Source organism: Bombina bombina, chromosome 1 (assembly GCF_027579735.1).
Source record: "Bombina bombina isolate aBomBom1 chromosome 1, aBomBom1.pri, whole genome shotgun sequence".
NCBI classification, from domain to species: Eukaryota; Metazoa; Chordata; class Amphibia; order Anura; family Bombinatoridae; genus Bombina; species Bombina bombina.
This window is the reverse complement of record NC_069499.1, coordinates 495,783,874-495,802,400: the sequence shown is the minus strand read 5'-3', so window position 1 is coordinate 495,802,400 and position 18,527 is coordinate 495,783,874. Positions and strand designations below refer to the sequence as shown.

Below are 18,527 nucleotides of genomic sequence, written 5' to 3'. Positions count from 1 at the left end.
TTTGGCGGTCTTAAATATAGGAATATCTCCAGAACTTTGACTAGAGCAAATACATTTTTTTAGGGGAATTTCTGAGAATTATTGATGAATTTCTTAAAAGTACTGTAAGTGCATTTATTTCCATTTTTAACCGTTTCTGATTATTAAATTGAAATATTAAATACATTTTGAAAAATCATTATCTATCGAATTAGAAGTAGTCTTTCTATATATTAAGTTGGTTTTGATATTAAGACACAGTATAACTGGAGGAAGAGTCATAGTAGTGAAATATTCTCTTTGCTTTAGAGCGCCCTCTTTAACCATTGTTTGTCCAGTACGCCGTTTCCCTATCTAGGAAGGAGATAGGAATTTGAGAGGCCATAAGAGTGGGGTCATATTTTGCGCTGCACTTAAAAACTATTTTGTAACCTAATTCCTTAATATTAGGGCTTTACGGCGTACTTTCAATACAAAATTTGATTTCCAGCCTCTGTATTTGGGATAAGCATACATTCTACAGTAAGAATATTGTGTTTTACAGCAAAAACATAAATAGTCAAATATTGTAGTGGTGTTTTACTTTCATTCAACTATGGGAAATCACATTTTGGCTTTAAAAGGACATTAAACACCTCTTGCTTTTATGTACAAATTTTCGCTTGTTCCCATTCCCTAGAGAGGCCAAAAATCGCATTTGGTAACATGCAAAGGTTCCACATCAAATAGATGGTTTAGACTATTTACAGCATTGGAAAAAATGATTAGCGTTTTGGCTTCTAGGGAGTGTGGGGCAAAGCAGTTTTTACACAAAAACGAGGTCTTTAATGTCCTGTTAGTGGTGTAAAATAGAACATGATATAGATGTAATGGTGCAGCAGGTCTTACTCTCGGGTCTTTAACGTATTAAAGCTAAAATGAGGAAAACATTCATTTACTATTCATTAGAATCATATTTTTGTTTTCCTTTCTCAATATTGCTTGACGATTTGTTTTGCATTGTTTTTTTTGGGGGGGTACAAAATGTTCTGTATAACTGAATTTGTGTTTACAAGTTTTCACATGAAAACGTTAATATCTGCTGCTAAATTTCTATAATCAGTATTTCAATTTAAAATACTTGTCACTGTTATTGTGATTTCTTCTTTGCTGTACTTAATGTATACAACTCCGACATTCCATGACTCTTTACATGAGAGCATTGTTTAACTTCTCTGGAGGTCATTAATGCTGCCTGTAGTGCATTGTTGTCACCGTGTGACATCGGATTGAAATAATGTCGCTCACATTGTAACTGTTTCATTGTCGCGCTTTGACAGATAGTATTTAGATGCAATGAATTACTGTTCTCATTATCATTGTCTGTAAATGTGATTGTAATCTGTTATAACGGCAGAACTGCCTGCATACCCTTTAGAAAATGTTTAGTTCAAAGCAATTTTGTCATCCTGTTAAAATGATCAGCAGTCGTGTTTCTTGTCAATAGAACTGAATTCATTAGCTGTACAGATTGTTCATTATAAACATGTCAGAGGTAAAATAAAATCATCAAAGTCCACAGTCATTTTCTTTTTTTATTTTACCGTTTACTTAAACGCCAATGCAGCAACTTTGGTATAAAGAAGCTTATAAAATATTACGTGTGTTCAGCAGTTTTCAGATTAAGAGTTCAGTTGACATAATAAGGCAACACCTCTTCCTATCCAGTGTTCCTTTGGTTTGTCAGTTACGAGTGTCATTGCAATCACAAAGTTAGTTGAGTGTCCTGTTGTGGATAAGGTGCCTCTTCTTTCACTGGTTTTGTACACTGGAGCAAGGTAACACTGTTTTTGAGGGATGTCTGATCTTTTACATGGCTTTAACCACATCTGTAAGACAAGATTTAAGGGACATTAGACACTTTGAGATGGTAATATAAAATGATAAATCGTATATATATAAAAAAAAAACTCTGCAATATTTCATTATTTATTTTGTCCCCCTTTCATGTAAATCCATTCTGAAATTGAAAGCTTTTCAGTTCCTGTTAGAAAAGTGCAGAACACTTTAGTCATCTATAACTGTCCCTAATTGGCCACAGCAGAGAAAGTAACCTGAGTTACAACATGGCAGCTCCCATTGTTTTATAGACACTAAAACTTTACCTCATTTTGTCAATATTTAAACAGCTAATGAAACTTTAAAAAATACATCTACATGTTATTCTCAGACTAATCCTTTCTTTGACTGCATTATTCTATCTAGAATTTGTTTAGTGTTTGTTGTCCCTGATGGAATTTATTTTGCTTTAAAATAAAGATGTTTCTTTCACAAAGGGCCTACATTCTCTAATTTAGAGACATCTATTATTATTATTATTAAGATGTTTTATTACAAAAGTCCAAAACCACACAGCATTTGAAAATTAGGGACATTATACACATTTTTTTCTTTGCATAAATGTTTTGTACATGATCTATTTATTCAGCCCATAATTGTTTTTTTAAATGTATAGTTTTGCTTATTTTTAAATAACATTGTTCTGATTTTCAGACTCCTAACCAAGCCCCAAAGTTTTAGGAGAATACCGTCAGCTACCTACTCCAGCTTGCTCCTGTTTGTGTAAAGGGTCTTTTCATATGCAAAAGAAAGGGGGGGAGTGTCTTATTTACCACTTGTAGTGGGCTTTCCAGCTGCCTTTTCAACAGAGCTAAACTGAGAGCTTCTAAGTAAGTTTTTAAACCGTTTTTATACTGGATTTTTATATCAGTATCTGTGCATCTTATTCTTTATAGTAGTGTCTATTATATGCAGTTATATGAAAATGAGTGTATACTGTTACTTTAAGTATCTGTAGTAGAAAAGAAAAAGCAGGCACTGCAAAATGGAGTATATAATAAAATCCTCAAATGTATTGGTATACGTTAAAACAGACATGCAGGATGACGGACAGGGCAGATCTGATGCGTTTTACACCCTCTGGTTATGCTGTGATCTGCCTTGTTTGTCATCCTGCATGTCTGTCCCTTTGTTTTAACGTATACTAATAAATTTGAGGATTTTATTGTATACTCCATTTTGCAGTGCCTGCTTTCTCTTTTCTACTACGGATACTTGCGGCTTGATGCCACCGCTACGGGACTCCAGGTCTTTGGTTGACCTTTTGGTGCGGGTTCACTTCCGATACTACGGATTGAGAGAGACGCTGAGTCTCGTGGACTGTACTTTGAGAGAGATATATATATATATCTATCCTTTCCCTCCTAACAGGCTTTTAGTTTTACCATTTATATTTTCCTTTTTTTTTAATGTTAAAGGGACAGTCAACACTAAAATTGTTATTGAACAGGAGACTGCTAGTTCATGTGGGCCATATAGATAACATTGTGCTCATGCCTGGGGAGTTATCAGCACAACACAGCTCTAATTACCTAAAATGTAAGTCAATATATAAAGTCATGTGATCAGGGGGTTGTCAGAAGAGGCTTAGATACAAGGTAATCACAGAGGTAAAAAGTATATTATTATAACTGTGTTGGTTATGCAAAACTGGGGAATATGTAATAAAGGAATTATCTATATTTTAAAACATTAAAATTCTGGTGTAGAGTGTCCCTTTAAGGCTAAATGAACATGGCTTGACCAGATAACTATAAGCAAGGCTACAAAATAAAGTTATTAAGACATATATTTACTTTGAACAGGTACAATATAACAATTTTCACTGTCCATTCATGTCCTATCCAGCAAGCACAACAATCCAACAAAAAACAAACTTTAATTTGCATGTGAACAAAACAAATGTTACTTTTAGTTAAAGCAGAACTTGAAATGGATCAAACTATGCAAGAAAGATCTAGTGAGTGAATTTAAAGACCTATCTTGTTATAGGGAGACAGAAATACATGAAGATCAAGCTTAGATGGTCTAGAGATTTTAATCAGGGTCTTGCAATAATTGCATATGGGTTCCAAAATGATCCCGACTTTGAACATAACACCCTTAGATTTTAAAAAGATTTTTACAGTAATCACTTTTATATTTGAACTAGAGACAACAGTTTTGGGTTAAATGAAATAAAGATAAACACATTAAAATCCGTATTTTGTGCTTTAATATTTAAAATGATGAGCCCCAAGGCAGAACATGCTGTGATGTAAGAAGCCGGCATCACAGAAAATGCAGCATGTCTGGAAAAAGAACAGAACACATGCAGGAACCTTAAAGGGACATGAAACCCAAAATTTTTCTTTCTTAAACAACTTTCAAATTTATTTCTATTATCTAATCTGTTTCATTCACTTGGTATCATTTGTTGAAGGAGCAGCAATGCACTACTAGTTTCTAACTTAACACATGGGTGAGCCAATCACATTCAAAATAAATATATATATATATATATATATATATATATATATATATATACATACATACAGCCACCAATCAACAGCTAGAACCTAGTTTCTCTTCTGCTGAATCATGAAAGAAAATTTTTGGGTTTCATGTCCCTTTAAGCTCGCTGCTCCACATCAGGCTGTTCTCTTCAAACAGTGCTGTGATGTGGCTGCACTGTGTAAGTTTTCCTTAAGAGTGCAGCAAGAGCGAAGTGCTTTTTAAAGAAAACTGTCAAATATGGAGCTGTGCCGCAACGTGGCAGCACATTAACTATCTGAGATTTTTTTCCAACTCCATCCCCTAGCCTTTTCTGGTTTGCAAAGCTGTGACAGCTGAATATAAGATGTTCTTGTGAGCAATGCACCTTTTTACTACTACATTTTTACCTTACGTGATATTAGACCAAGAGCAAACAAACAAGTTTTGAAAATGTCTCTTGAATAAATTTTCTTTTTTCCCCCTCTGCAGCTAATTTTGCAATGCAATTTTCAACAGCTGCAATATATTATAAATGTATCCACCAACCTGCAAGTGCTATCCAAGGTTCTGAACCAAAAATGGGCTGACTCCTAAGCTTACATTCCTGCTTTTTCAAATAAATATACCCAGAGAACTAATAAAAATTAATAGGAGTTGCTTAAAATTGCATGCTCTATCTGAATCATAAAATAAAACATTTGGGTTTCATATCCCTTTAAGGATTCTAAGGTTTGTGATGGGAAATCGTTTAAATTCAGTGTTTAAAACTGTTGCTCAAGTTTTTCCTATCCCTGATGTTGTCTCTGATATGGTTTTTAGGGAATGGTCTAAACCAGTGATGTCAGAGGCTGGTGAGGCACTGGCTAGGATACGCCTTCATTCTTTAGATATCCTTTGTTGAAGAAATAGCAATGCACATGGGTGAGCAAATCACATTAAGTATCTATGTGCAGCCACCAATCAGCAGCTACTGAGCATATTTAGATATTATTTTCAATGAAGGATATCAAAAGAATTAAGAAAATTAGATATTAGATGTAAATTGGAAAGTTATTTAAAATTGCATGCTCTTTCTAAATCGTGAAAGAAAATATGGGTTTCATGTCCCTTTAAATGGTGTCTTGGAAAACTGGTCAACTTAGTAAACATCTGATTTTAGTCTAAAGGATTGTAACAGAACACTTGCCAGATAACAAAATGCTTGCTCTGATTATGAAATCTAGAAATCCAGGCCCATTAAAATATGTTTAAAACATACTTTTTACTTTAATGCTGCAAATTATGCTTATAGATTCCTTCATTATTCAGTAAATATAAAAATGTCTTGATCCAGTGTTGGCTGGTGAAATTTAAAGATGGTGGGGTGCTTGACCCCATCTCTTTAAATAAAGCCACACCCTCAGATGGCACCACCAATTCATTAATTAAATAAATAAAAGGTAGACAGAAAAGCACTCGGGGGGGGGGGGAGAGAGAGAGGGAGGGGGAAAGACACACAATCACACACAGAGGATTAGAGAGGCACATAAGGGATGAGAGAGTCAGAGGGGGAGGAAGAGAGACAGAGAGAGAAAGAGACCATGGGGGAGAACGACACATAAAGAGAGAGACACAAGGGGGGGGTCGACACCACTGAATTGTTAAGTAATATTTTAAGTGACTATCAAATGCTAATAGTCTACAATCTATTTTAAATATCTGAAACAGAACAGCACATATGAATGGGAGCATTAATAAATTATTTGTTGTCCAACATCCACCTAAGGAATCACTGGTTTAAATGAAATACTATATCTACATGAGATAGAGGGGAGTGACACAGAAGGGGGAGAGAGGGAACACTGAAATGGGGGAGGCACCACTGAATGTTTAAGTAATATTTTAAGTGACTATCAAATGCTAATAGTCTACAATCTGTTTTAAATATCTGAAACAGAACAGCACATATGAATGGGAGCATTAATAAATTATTTGTTGTCTACATCAGGGTTGTCCAACATACACCTAATGAATCTCTGGTTTAAATGAAATACTATAGCTACAGGAGCCATGGAGAATATTTGCTATAACTCATTCTAAACTGCTTGGTTTCATTTTACATTACCATGAATTTTGGTCTAGCTTACTCTGGTCAAATAACAACTCATCCATACAAACAGCATAATAGTAAGATAATGAGAGAAAACACAGTTGCAGAGCTACAGAGAGTTCATAAGTTCAGAAAGAGTGTGAAGACTATAAACTATTGTGGAGTACAGAGGCAAGCTGCTTAGGTAGTGGGTGTAAAGTTTGAGTAAACAAAATACAAAAAATCCTTAAACTGCTGTAAAAGAGTAAAAAAACACTAAACCACATTCATTAAATTATAATTTTCACTAACAGAATCCCTTTCAGCAAAATCTAAGGTTGCAGCACTTCAATAAAATGTGGCTAAAACACTGCTCACTGCATCTCTTCCTGCTCTGTAAGGAAGTGACAGTGGCACATTCCACTGCACTTGGAGGGGAAGTACAGAACTCTATTTTTGACTGAAACAAAGCTGGCAGCTGCACAGGGCAGCAACAAAATAAATGAAAGTTGTTTTTTTCCGTTTTTGTTTTGTTTTATATGATTTAACATCCAGCCCCAACCCTAAGTTCCCCTGACTGATGCCTCTCACTGGATTGGGTCAGCCCCAAAGAGGACTGCCTCAAATAAGCAGTTATGGGCCATGCAATGATCTTAACCACTTTCATCCAGTAGGTGGCGCAGCATGTAGTGTAATGGAGGGCAGCAGACCTGCTTGTGCCTCTCAATTGCACAACATGTAGCTGTGGGCGGAAAAAAAATGCAATATTTTTTTTTAAAGCCAATAAAAAATATATATTTTTGCCCATATGAGAGGTGAAGCCCTGCCTCTAGTGACTGCACGTCCCTGGCTAAACCATATTTTTTTAATCCTTCTGCAAGGTTTAAAAAGTTATATTCCTTACCTGCTGACAATTTTAAATTATGGGAAACTGCCCAAGGTTGATGGGGCTATTAACACTTACTAAGCATACTACTATCCCTTTGCAAGACAGTACTTCTTTTAAAGACCCTTTGGATAGGAAAACATAAATTATGCTTACCAGATAATTTCCTTTCCATCTGTATGAGGAGAGTCCACGGCTTCATTCCTTGTGGGAATACAGAACCTGGCCACCAGGAGGAGGCAAAGACACCCCAGCCAAAGGCTTAAATGCCTCCTCACCCCCCCAGTCATTCTGCCGAGGGAACAAGGAACAGTAGGAGAAATATCAGGGTATAAATGGTGCCAGAAGAACAAAAAAATTTGATCCGCACAACGGAGAAAGCGGACAGGGGCCTCATACAGATGGAAAGGAAATTATCTGGTAATCATAATTTGTTTTCCATCTTAATATGAGGAGAGTCCACAGATTCATTCCTTACTTGTGGGAAACATATACCCAAGTTCTAGAGGACACTGAATGAGGGAGGGTAAAAAGTGAGGCGGACCCTATTCTGAGGGCACCACAGCCTGCAAACCCTTTCTCCCAAAAGCTGCTTCAGCCAAAGCAAAAACGTCAAATTTGTAAAATTCTGAAAAGGTATGTAAGGAGGACCAGGTAACTGCCCTACAAATCTGCTTCATAGAGGCCTCATTTTTGAAGGCCCAAGATGAAGCCACAGTTCTAGTTGAATGAGCCGAAATCCTCTGAGGAGGCTTATGTCCCGATGTTTCATATGCTAAGTGAATAATGCTCCTCAACCAAAAAGACAGGGAAGTGGAGGAAGCCTTCTGCCCTCTACGCTTCTCAGAATAGACAACAAACAATGACGAAGTCAGTCTAAAATCCTTTGTAGCCTGAAGATAGAATTTCAAGGCCCGAACCACATCCAAATTATGAAGTAATTGTTCCTTTGAAGGAGGATTAGGACATAAGGAAGGAACCACAATCTCCTGATTGATGTTGCAATCAGACACAACCTTAGGGAGAAAACCCAGCCCAGTGTGAAGAACAGCCTAAGCATGAAAAACTAGGTAAGGAGGCTTACATCGCAGAGACTCTGCGTGCTGAAGCAATAGCCAATAGAAAAAGAACTTTCCAAGACAGTAATTTAATGTGTCAACCGAATGCATAGGCTCAAACAGAGCCTTCTGTAAAACCTTAAGAACCAGATTTAAGCTCCAAGGAGGAGCGGTAGGTCTAAACACAGGCCTGATTCTAGGCAGAGCCTGAAAAAAAGACTACATCAGGAAGCTCAGCGAGCCTCTTGTGCAATAACACAGAGCCGAAATCTGTCCCTTTAAGGAACTAGCAGCAAGTCCCTTCTCCAAACCATCCTGGAGAAAGGAAAGAATCCTGGACACCTTGACCTTATGTCAGGGGAATTCACACCAGAATAAGTAGGTCCTTCACACCTTATGATAGATGCGACTCGTGACCGGCTTTCCAGCTTGAATGAAAGTATCAATCACCGGAGCATAAAGGGTAGGGCTGGCTACTTGCCACAGTTCCCTGCCGGCTTGGGTTCTACAATCTTCCTTGGAGTGGTGAGTCAGGCACAGTGAGAACTGAACGCCCTAATCTCTGTGCGTTTTTTGATCTAGTTTCGGCACAATATATATTTACCCAGCACTTGCACTTTACTTACTTATATTTGGAGAACTGTTCTTTTTTGCCTGTATCAATCACTCTCTCAGAAAAAACCTCTCTTGGCTAGGACTAAGCGTTCAATCTCCACGCAGTCCGCCTCAGGAATCTAGATTCTGATGAACAAAAGGACCCGTTACAGCAGATCTCTGCGACAGGGTAACCTCCATGGAGGAGATAAGAACATTCCCACCAGGTCCGCGAACCACACCCTTTGCGGCCACGATGGAGCAATTGGAATAGCCAAAGCTTGCTCATGCTTGATGCGGGCCACTACCCGAGGGAAAAGTGGTAACGGTGGAAAAATGTAAACTAGGTTGAACATCCAAGGCACTGCTAATGCATCTATTAGCTCTGTCTGGGGATCCCTGGACCTCGACCCGCATCTGGGTAGCTTGGTATTGAGTCGGGATGCCATGAGATCTATCTTCGGCCTCCCCCATCTGTTGCAAATCTCCGCAAACACCTCGGGATGGAAAGAGACCATTCCCCTGGATGAAATAATTTGCTGAGGAAATCTGTTTCCCAGTTGTCCACACCCGGAATGTGGAATGCTGACAGCGAGCAGTTGTGGGCCTCCGCCCATTCCAGAATCCGAGAGACTTCCCTCATTGCTAGGGAGCTCTTTGTTCCTCCTTGATGGTTGATGTAAGCCACGAGGTTATGTTGTCTGATTGGAATACAATAAACTGGGCCGAACCCAGAAGAGGCCAAGCCTTCAGAGCGTTAAGGATTGCTTGAAGCTCCAAAATGTTGATCGGGAGGAGAGATTCCTCTCAAGTCCACAGGCCCTGTGCCTTCCTGGCACCCCAAACAGCTCCACATCATGATAGAACTCTTTTCTAAGGTTATCTTCCATCCATGAGATCAAAGAAGAAGAGCTCTTGAATGGTCTTCTGCTGCCAGGACGGTGCTTAGACCAGGATGTCATCCAAGTATGGTGCTACTGCAATACCTCTGGATCTCGCCACCGCAAGCAAAGCCCTCAGAACCTTCGTAAAGACTCTTGGGGCAGTAGCCAGACCAAAAGGAAGAGCAACAAACTGGAAGTGCTGTACCAGAAAGAAAAACTTCAAGTGTTCCTTGTGTATTGGCACATGAAGGTAAGCATCCTTCAAGTCTATCATAGTTATGAACTGTCCCTCTTGAACTAAGGTCAGAATAGACCTTATCGTCTCCACCCTGAACGATGGGACTGACAGGAACATGTTTAAGCACTTTAGGTCTAAAATAGGGTGAAACATACCCTCCTTCTTTGGGACCACAAAAAGGTTTAAGTAGTACCCCAGACCTCTCTCTACTAGAGGCACCGGTACAATAACTCCCAGGGAGGAGAGATCCCTCATGCACCCTAGAAAAGCTTCTCGTTTTTCTGGTCTTGAAGACAGGTTTGATAAGAGGAATCTGCCCCTGGGTGGATGAGATTTGAAACCTATCCTGTAACCCTGAGCGATGACCTCCAGAACCCAAGGGTCTAGCACGTCACCACCCAGCCAAGCCTCCACAAATAGAGAGTCTGCCCTAAACACTATCCAGCAACAGATCGGGTGCCGCCCCTTCATGCCGATTTTGTTTCGGCAGGCTTCTTGTTCTGCTTGGATTTGGTCCAAGGATGAGAAGGTCTCCAAGTTCCCTTGGACTGTTCAGGCTTCGCGGAGGGCTGCTGGCGTTGGGATTTATACGAACAAAAGGGATGAAAATTAGGACCCTGTCCTATAGGTTTATTCTTTTTATCCTGCGGTAGAAATGCACCTTTGCCCCCAGTGACCGTGGAAATGATTGAGTCCAGGCCTGGACTGAAAAGAATCTTTCCCTTAAATAGAAGGGAAAGTAATCTAGATTTGGAAGTCATGTCCACAGACCAAGACTTCAAACAGCCAGAGTGCCCTACAGGCTAGAACAGAAAAACCATATGTCTTGGCATTCAGGCGAATAATCTGCATGTTGCATCACCGATAAAAGAATTAGCTACCTTCAAGGCCTTAATTCTTTCCTGGATCTTGCTGAGTGGAGTTTCCACCTCGATCATCTCTGATAGAGAGTCGCACCAATTGGTAGCGGCTCCAGCCACTGCAGCAATCGCCACTGCAGGCTGAAACAAATATCCTGTGTGCTGAAACATCTTTCTTAACAGGGTTTCTAGCTTCTTATCCATGGGCTCCTTAAAGACAAACTATCCTCAAGCGGGATAGTAGTGCGCTTAGCAAGCATGGAGATAGCTCCATCCACCTTAGGAACAGACCCTCACAACTCTAATTGAGTCTGGAACCGGGAACAATTTCTTAAAGGAAGAAGGGGAAAAAGATGATCCAAGTCTCTCCCATTCATTCTTAATAATATTTGCCATCTTTACGGGAACCGGGAAAGTCTTTCCTCATAAACCTTATCACATTTAGGAATAGAAGATTCCTCTGGTAATTTAGGATCCGGGACCTCCAACGTAGCCAACACTTAATTTAACAGAAATCATAAGTGCTCGATCCTAAATCTAAAATCTGGTTCCTCCACAGCCGGAGGTTTAGAGGCAGCAGATTCCGACCCGGAAAGATCCTCTTCTGAAGTATCAGAGGTGTCCTCATCCGCGAATAATCTAGTATCAGATCTAACAAGTTAGTAGATGACTCCTGGGAAGGATAGCAATATTTGACCTTGCGCTTAGCAGTGCAAGGTAAAGCACTGAAGGCTGCAGACACTGCCATTTGTAACTGTTCAGTAAAGTCTGGCAGAAAGAGGGCCCCTCCTGAAGGAGGATTAGCAGTGCAATGGGAAGCTGCATGTGTAGTAGGCATGTGGAACATAATTGAGCAGGCGGGTATACCATAGCCTCCTCAAAATAAAAACATGTATTAGATTTAGGTAAAGAGGGAGTACCCTCTAACATATCAGAGTCCTCCATAGCTTGCACTTTCAAGATAGACTATAGAAAAAGATAAATGGCACCTTTATACCCCCAATGGCTGGGGCACTCACCACCTCCTATGACCCAGGCCCCACCGAGAAACCGCTTCTCCTGTAAACTGCATGGTCAGGAAAGAGGAAATCAACGAGACCACACCCGGTCACATTGTGTGCCATGCAGGGCCGCCCCTGCTCCTTGAATAAGCATGCCAAATCTAACAGGCTGCACAGTTATCCAAAAACGAAAGTAAAACTGAATGTTCTCACAACTGCCTGAGCCTCATCTCACATATTTCGCAGCATAATAAAACAAATTATGCATAAATCCCCCCTGTTCAATAATCCCCTTCCGGAGATATTAACCTTTGATTCCATACAGATAAAGGAGCCACACTGTGACCCTTACTTCTTGTATTATCATATTAATATAAAATGAAACCATCTTACCGGAATCGCCACCGTGGAACAGAACACAACCTCTCAAGTTTGACAGTCCTGTAGCATTGCACTGGTTTTGGTAGGGGGCAGGTTAAGCCTTTTTCAGGAGGCTTGGTTTGAGTCTGCTCCAGATCCCTGGGTTCTGAATATAGTTTCCCAGAATAATCGGATTGGTTTCAGAACAAGACCACCCAAAGGAAGTTTTTTTTTTCTATCCAATGTTCCAAGGAATCCTGTATAAGGTCAAGCTTATTTTCTAGTCTAGGATTGTTCTGGTTCCCTTACAGGTCAGGTTATCCACAATAGATTTAAAGGATGCGTATCTTCATGTTCCAATACACAGGGAAAATTATCAGTTTCTGAGGTTTGCCTTTCTAGACGAGCAATTTTAGTTTGTTGCTCTACCATTTGGTCTAGCTACAGCTTCAAGCATTTTCACAAAGGTTCTGGGTGCCTTATTGTCTGTGATCAGAACTAAGGGTATTGCAGTGTTTCCATACCGGGATAACATCTTGGTTCAAGCTCAGTTTTTTCCTTTAGCAACAATAACATGGTTGAAAGATCAATCTTCTAAATAGTTTTTAATTCCTCAAAGGTAACGTTTTGGTGACTTCAAATGGAGACTGAATCCATGAGATTTTCTCTAACAGAGCAGAGAAGGTTACAATTAGTGTTAGCTTGTCTGAACCTTCAATCTCTATCAATTCAATTCCCCTCTGTATGGAAGTTCTACGCTTCATGAGTGCAGCTTCAGATGCAATTCTGAGATCATACTCCACAGTCTCAAAGGATATTTCTGGTCTGGATCCCAGTACAAGTCAATCTCTGTCTTGACTGGATCATGAGTTCATTATTCAGGGGGCTTCTTTTGCTCGTCCTTCCTAGGCTGTTATCACTACAGATACAAGTATTTTAGGTTGGGGAGCTGTATGGGGATCTTTGAAAGCACAGGGAGTTTGGGATCCTCGGGAGGCGAGGTTGCCAAAAAATATTATAGAACTCTGTGCTATTTTTAGGGCTCTTCAGGCTTGGCCCCTGGAAATGGAAATGAGACTTTCTTTTCAACAAACAATGTCACAGCAACCATCAAGGGGGAACTCTGTTCCCTAGGCATGAGGGAAGTATCTTGAATACTCTCATGGGTGGAAATCAATTCTTGTTGAATCTCTGCGATTCATATTTCAGGAGTGATCAACTGGGAATCAGACTTTCAAAGTCGCCAATCTCTATTTCAAGGGGAATGATCTCTTCACCAGGATGTGTTCAATCAAATTGGGGGTCTCCCAGAGATAGATCTGATGGCTTCCCAGTACTTTGCGAGGTCCAGGGATCCTCAAGCATAGTTTGTGGATGCTCTAGTAGCTCCTTGGTCATTTCAGCTTGCTTATCTGTTCCCTCCTCTGGTAATTTTTCTAACCTTCTCGCAATAAAGAACACAGAAATTTGCTGAAAAATAGTGCTGCTGCAATTACTGTGATTAATTAGACTGAGTCCTAGTGCAGGGCTAGAAAGTGTTGCACTTATCTGTGCCGGTGCTGGATACCTCTTGGATATTTGGCTTTTATTAAGCCTGTGATCAAGCCATTTCTGATAATCCATTGTTAAGTCTGTTAAAAGGACACTGAACCCAATTTTTTTGTGTGTGATTTAGCTAGAGAATGCAATTTTAAGCAACTTTCTAATTTTACTCCTAATATCAAATATTCTTCATTCTCTTGGTATCTTTATTTGAAAAGCAAGAATGTAAGTTTAGATGCTGGCCCATATCTGAACAACCTGGGTTGTTCTTGCTGATTGGTGGATAAATTCACCCACCAATAAACAAGTGCTGTCCAGGGTCTGAACCAAAAATTGGCTGGCTCCTTAGCTTAGATGTCTTCTTTTAAATAAAGATAGCAAGAGAACGAAGAAAATTTGATAATATGAGTAAATTAGAAAGTTGCTTAAAATTGCATGCTCTTTTTTTTCACTCTTCCTTTCACATGGACAAATTTGTCTCTACACAAGCAAAATCCTCACCTTCAGCCATGGCAGCCCGTCAAAGGGAAAGGAGAAATAAAAACATTACTGAAATCACAGCAGACATACATACCCCCACTGTTAACCCTCCACATTCGGGTGACACACTAGACATCCAAGCTTTAGTATCTAACATTTCTGATGCACTGACCCCAAAATTCGATTCTCTCAAATCAGAAATTAAACAGGATATCATGTCTTTATCAAATGAATTTAAATAGTTCTCTTCTAGGCTCTCAGAGGTGGAACAGAGAACCTCGGATTTGGAGGATCTGACACTAACTCAGAATTCTAAATTGGAGGTCTTAAATACATCCCTGTTAAAAGTACAGGGTAAATTAGAGGACCTAGAAAACCGTACTAGGAGAAACAACTTTAGAGTTATTGGAGTCCCGGAAGACAAACAATATGATGATTTGTACAAATTGCTAACTGTTACTATTCCCCAATTGCTAAAAATTCCACGATCTCAATCACAATTTACACTAGAGAGAGTACATCGGATAGGCCCATATATCACTGATAAAGAAAGTACTAGGACTAAACCTAGGCCCATTATTGCGAAAGTCTTAAATTTTTAGGATAAAATTACACTTCTACATTACTACCGTAAACATCAGCCTATATACTTAGGAGAGGCAAAAATTATAATCTTCCAAGACTTTTCTGCAGAAACAGCTGCTAAAAGAAGAGAACTAGCTCCAATTTGCACAAAATTAATAAATCATAACATCAAGGCCACAATAACCTATCCAGCTAGACTTAAAATTTCTATCAATGATCAAACATATTTTTTTGACTCAGCCAAAAAGGCTGAGAAATTCTGTATTGAGACTTTCCCAGCAGAAAATTTAGGGGCAGGGTCTACTGCCACATTCTCTTGAAACTGTACACATTAGGATGCTCTGAATAACTATTATTCAATAACTCAATATGCATAACTGTGGATTTATCAAATGTTGTGATATCATTTGGGTTGGGAACAGAATCGGGTTACAGGATGGTGAACTCTCCCCCTTCTCTTTCTCCCCTTTTTTTTTGGGGGGGGGGTTCGTTTTTTTTTTCGTCCCCTTTTTTTAAAAAAGAATGCCATCTGCTTTTAAAGTTACCTCTTGGAATATAGGGGGCATCACATCACCTATTAAACGTAAATCAATTATCTCACAGCTAGGAAAAATAAACTCCGACATTGCCTTTTTGCAGGAGACTCATTTAAAAATGGAAGAAGTTCTCAAACTCAAAACCTCCTGGGTCAATGAGGTGTTAGCCTCCCCGAGTGTTCAAAGGAAAGGAGGAGTAGCAATATTATTGGGGAAAAGGCTAAAATATCAAGTCCTTAATACCTTCGCTGACTCGGAGGGGAGATTCCTATTGGCAAAAATTAAAATAACTAACATAACTTATACATTCTGCAATATTTATGCCCCCAATATTTTTAGTTCTTCTTTTTGGGACACTCTCCAAGCTAAATTAATTACATATAGAGAAGGTTACCTAATCCTTGGAGGGGACCTAAATATGGCGCCCCAACATCCTCTAGATAGATTAAGGCATGAGAATGCTCTTACTAGAACCAAAAGAGACAAACTAGAAACAAAAATATATTTAAAACTATATCAGATTCTTAGTTAGAGACATATGGAGAATTCAGAACCTGGACTCCAGGGAATTCTCTTGCATTTCTAAGGCACACAAATCTCTATCAAGAATCGATGTAATTCTTCTAGATGAAAGACTGTGTGCGTCAAGAGTGCTTACCGGAATTCTCCCTATTTGCATCTCAGACCATGCCCCGATATTTTTAGAGCTCTACCCCAATAACCTTACTCCAAGATATTCCAGGTTCTTCTTCCCAACATATTTAGCCTCTGACCTTAAGTTTAAAAACTGGCTTATTTCAAGAATTTATTTCTTTTAATCAGGAATACGTTAATCGCCCGATCATCTTATGGGAAACAGCTAAGGCGGTACTGAGGGGGGAGATCCTAGCTTACACCATTAATAGGACAAAGAAATCGAAGCATAGGGAAAAAGAAATTGTAAAATCTATTTCTAACTCATACAACTCGTATCTTCTAGATAAAACTGCAAGAAATTGGTTAAGATATACCCAAGCATTAAAGGAGAGGGATGCCTTTCTACTATATAAGACTACTCAGAAGGACTTGAAATTTCAAGCAAAACTTTACAGGTATGGAAGTAAAACCGGAAAAATCATGGCTAGATTAGTAAAAACTAGTAAAACTTCTTCATTAATGGAATCTTTACAGCTAGAAGGGAAAAATATAACATCCTCAGAAGAAATCATCCAGGTTTTTACAAAATATTATCAGGACCTATACGAATATTGTCGTTCGTACACTAACTCCTGATCTAATTGAATCTCTTAATAGCCCCATATCTGAAATAGAGATCACTAGAGCAATTCAAGACCTTGCCTTAAATAAAGCTTCAGGCCCTGACGGCCTCCCTAACGAATTCTATAAGATATTATCAATGGAGATTTCACCCTATCTTTCCTCGGTCTATAATGATATATATATATATAAAGGGTACTATCCCGCCACTTAGTTTTGCAGCCTCATATACCACTTTAATTCTTAAACCAAGAAAAGAGCCGGATAAAAAAGAATCTTATAGGCCTATAGCACTGCTCAATGTGGATTATAAAATAATGGCCTCAATCCTAGCCTCAAGGCTCCAGTTACTTCTTCCTAAGGTTATTCATTCGGATCAAGCAGGTTTTTTTACGTAATCGTAACTCTTCAGCAAAGATAAGGGAACTCTTCTTAACCATAGACTATTTTTCCAGAGGGGGAGGAGAAGAAGGGGGAAGGGGGGACACTTTAGATGCTGCAATTATTTCAATTGATGCTGAAAAAGCCTTCGATTCAGTTCATTTTGATCATCTCACCCATTCTCTCCAGCAATTTAGCTTTACTGGTAATTTTCTTAGTTTTGTTAACAATCTTCACAAATCCTCCTCCACTAGGATGATAGTTAATGCAAACTTTCTTCTAATATTTATCTTCAAAGAGGAACTCGTCAGGGGTGCCCCCTTTCTCCCCTTCTTTTCGACATCTCCATTGAACCGTTGGCCATATATGTTAGACAACACCTTAATGGTATTAAGATCGGCAAGAAAGAGATGAAAATTGCACTATATGCGGATGATATTTTAATTTATATCTCTGACACTCGTAACAATATCCCGAAATTAGTTTCACTTATTAAAAAATTCGGTTCCTTTTCAGGTTATAAAGTAAATACTACAAAATCTGAACTTTTATGGATCAAACAACCTAAGGACCCCCCCTTGGATATGCCATTTAAGATAGTGGGTGACTCCTTTTACTTACTTAGGCATCACAGTATCTTCCAATCCAGATGAATGGTATAATCTTAATATTCCCCCAGTGCTGAACAAAATTAAGGAGGACTTAAAAAAATGGCAAGGTGTTCCCCTTTCTCTTTCGGGTCGAATTGCCCTTTATAAAATGATATGCCTCCCGAAATTATTATATGTCCTACAAAATATCCCTGCGATTCTTAAGGGAAAAGACATCCTCCTTCATAATATGGTGCTGAGGAAATTTATTTGGCAAAACAAGAAACCTAGAATCTCCCTACCTAAACTTTCTCTCCCTAGAAAATATGCAGGATTGGCTTTGCCAGATATTAAAATATACAATTATGCTTTTCTGGTTCGCTTAATTATGGACTGGATATTTGAGAAGGATTATGTTACTAACAATGAACTTGAAAAAAATATAACAAACCCTTTTTGCTCCTTCTGCAATTATCCACTGCACTGCCTCCTCTCTCCCCAGAGAACTTAAAAAACTGAAGACCATGCTTACTCCATTACAGGCTTGGTGGAAAGTCTGTAAACTTCTCAAAATAAAGCATAAAGTATCTAAATTCATCCCTCTAACTGGTAACCCTTTTTTCCAAGCAGGAATTCAAACATCTCTATTTCAGAAATGGAAAGTTTTGGGTTTAAATAATCTCCCAATTATTAGACTTAGACAGAAAATGTACAAAGACTTTTGGTTCCTTGAGAGAGGAGTTTAATCTTTCCCATAAAGAATTTTTTGCATACCTACAAGCAAGGCACTATGTTATGAGCCTTGTTGACGAATTCGGTTGGAACTGGACAATGGGACCCATGGAGAAATGGTTAACATTAGCTAAAAACGGCCT

General features: G+C 39.0%; 1 protein-coding gene across 1 annotated transcript in view; it reads right to left on the bottom strand.

Moving 5' to 3' along the window:
* Nucleotides 1-1,237: 1,237 nt before the first annotated feature.
* DNAH7 (dynein axonemal heavy chain 7) overlaps nucleotides 1,238-18,527 on the bottom strand; it is a 784,664-nt gene continuing 767,374 nt past the window's right edge. The window contains exon 63 of the mRNA XM_053698573.1: nucleotides 1,238-1,847. Coding sequence (XP_053554548.1) covers nucleotides 1,641-1,847 — 207 coding nt within the window. The 3' untranslated portion in view covers nucleotides 1,238-1,640. The remainder of the gene's footprint in view (nucleotides 1,848-18,527) is intronic.